Source organism: Dipodomys spectabilis, unplaced genomic scaffold (genome assembly GCF_019054845.1).
Source record: "Dipodomys spectabilis isolate Male_0828 unplaced genomic scaffold, ASM1905484v1 ptg000010l, whole genome shotgun sequence".
Classification (NCBI taxonomy): Eukaryota; Metazoa; Chordata; class Mammalia; order Rodentia; family Heteromyidae; genus Dipodomys; species Dipodomys spectabilis.
This window is the reverse complement of record NW_024870687.1, coordinates 1,508,422-1,510,000: the sequence shown is the minus strand read 5'-3', so window position 1 is coordinate 1,510,000 and position 1,579 is coordinate 1,508,422. Positions and strand designations below refer to the sequence as shown.

Here is a 1,579-nt window from a genome sequence, read left to right as displayed (position 1 = left end):
ACAGACACAGAGACACACAGACAGAGAGACACAGACGCACAGACAGACAGACAAACTGGATAGAGACACAGACACAGAGACACATACAGACAGACAGACAGACACAGACACACACAGAGACAAACCACACAGAGATAGACAGACACACCGACAAAGCAGACAGACAGACACAGAGACTCAAAACAGACACAGAGACACACAGACAGACACAGAGACAAACCGACATACAGACAGATACACACAGACGGACAGACAGACACGAGAGACCAGACCAATCACACAGATGGACGGAAGGACGGAGAGACGGATGGACAGACGGCCCTATGGGAACAGGGAGGGAGACTCCTTGGCACAGTGCTCACCTGGCCCACACCAGGCCCTGGGTGGGGGAGGCCTCGAAATCACACACAGAACATGCCAGAAGGCACATTGTGGCTCAACGGTCATATTCCCTCCTTCCTTCCCTCCTTCCTTCCCTCCCTCCTTCCTTCCCTCCCTCCTTCCTTCCCTCCTTCCTTCCTTCCCTCCCTCCTTCCTTCCCTCCTTCCTTCCCTCCTTCTTTCCCTCCTTCCCTCCTTCCCTCCTTTCCCTCCTTCCCTCCCTCCATCCTTCTTTCCTTCCCTCCTTCCTTCCTTCCTTCCCTCCTTCCTTCTTGTTGCTTCCCTCCATCCTTCCTTTCATCCTTCCTTCCTTCCCTCCTTCCTTCCTTCCCTCCTTCCCTCCTTCCTTCTTTCCTTCCTTCCTTCCCCCCTACCTTCCCACCAACACTGGGGACCCAGCCCACCCCCCGGGCCGACCTCTCACCCCGCGTGTCTCTCTCACCCTCTGACCCCGCAGTGCCTGGTGCTGGAGGACTTGCCCCACGGCGTGGCGGCCGCCCGGGCAGCGGGGATGCAGGTGGTCATGGTGCCCAGCGTCCAGCTCGACCCCGAACTCAATGGCCGGGGCCACCCTGCTGCTGCCCTCCCTGGGTGACATACAACCCGAACTCTTCGGCCTGCCCGCCTTCAACTGACCTGCGGACGGACAGACAGACAGAAGGACGCTGGACACAAGGCCAAGACCTGACCCCTCCCAGGGCCTCCCTGACCTCTGGAAATAAAGGGAATGAACACAGGAAGTGCCTCACTGAGTCACGAGTGGATGGATGGATGGATGGGTGGGTGGATGGATGGATGAATGGATGGATGGATGGATGGATGGATGGATGGATGGATGGATGGATGGGTGGATGGATGGATGGGTGGATGGATGGGTGGATGGATGGGTGGATGGATGGGTGGGTGACTGGATGGATGGATGGGTAAATGCATGGGTGGCTGGATGGATGGATGGGTGGATGAGTGGATGGATGGGTGGATGGATGGATGGATGGGTGGATGGATGGATGGATGGGTGGATGGGTGGGTGGATGGGTGGGTGGATGGATGGATGGGTGGATGGATGGGTGTATGGGTGGACGGATGGATGGGTGATTGGTAGATGGGTGGATGGATGGATGGATGGATGGGTGGATGGATGGTTGGATGGGTGGACGGATGTGTGGGTGATGGGTAGATGGGTGGATGGATGGATGGAT

The 1,579-nt window shown here is 57.4% G+C and overlaps 1 protein-coding gene across 1 annotated transcript in view; it reads left to right on the top strand.

The window, feature by feature from the left end:
* LOC122127961 overlaps positions 1-1,117 on the top strand; it is an 8,949-nt gene extending 7,832 nt beyond the window's left edge. The window contains exon 4 of the mRNA XM_042702279.1: positions 838-1,117. Within this exon, the coding sequence (XP_042558213.1) occupies positions 838-975 (138 nt within the window). The 3' untranslated portion in view covers positions 976-1,117. The remainder of the gene's footprint in view (positions 1-837) is intronic.
* The last annotated feature ends 462 nt before the right edge of the window (positions 1,118-1,579 follow it).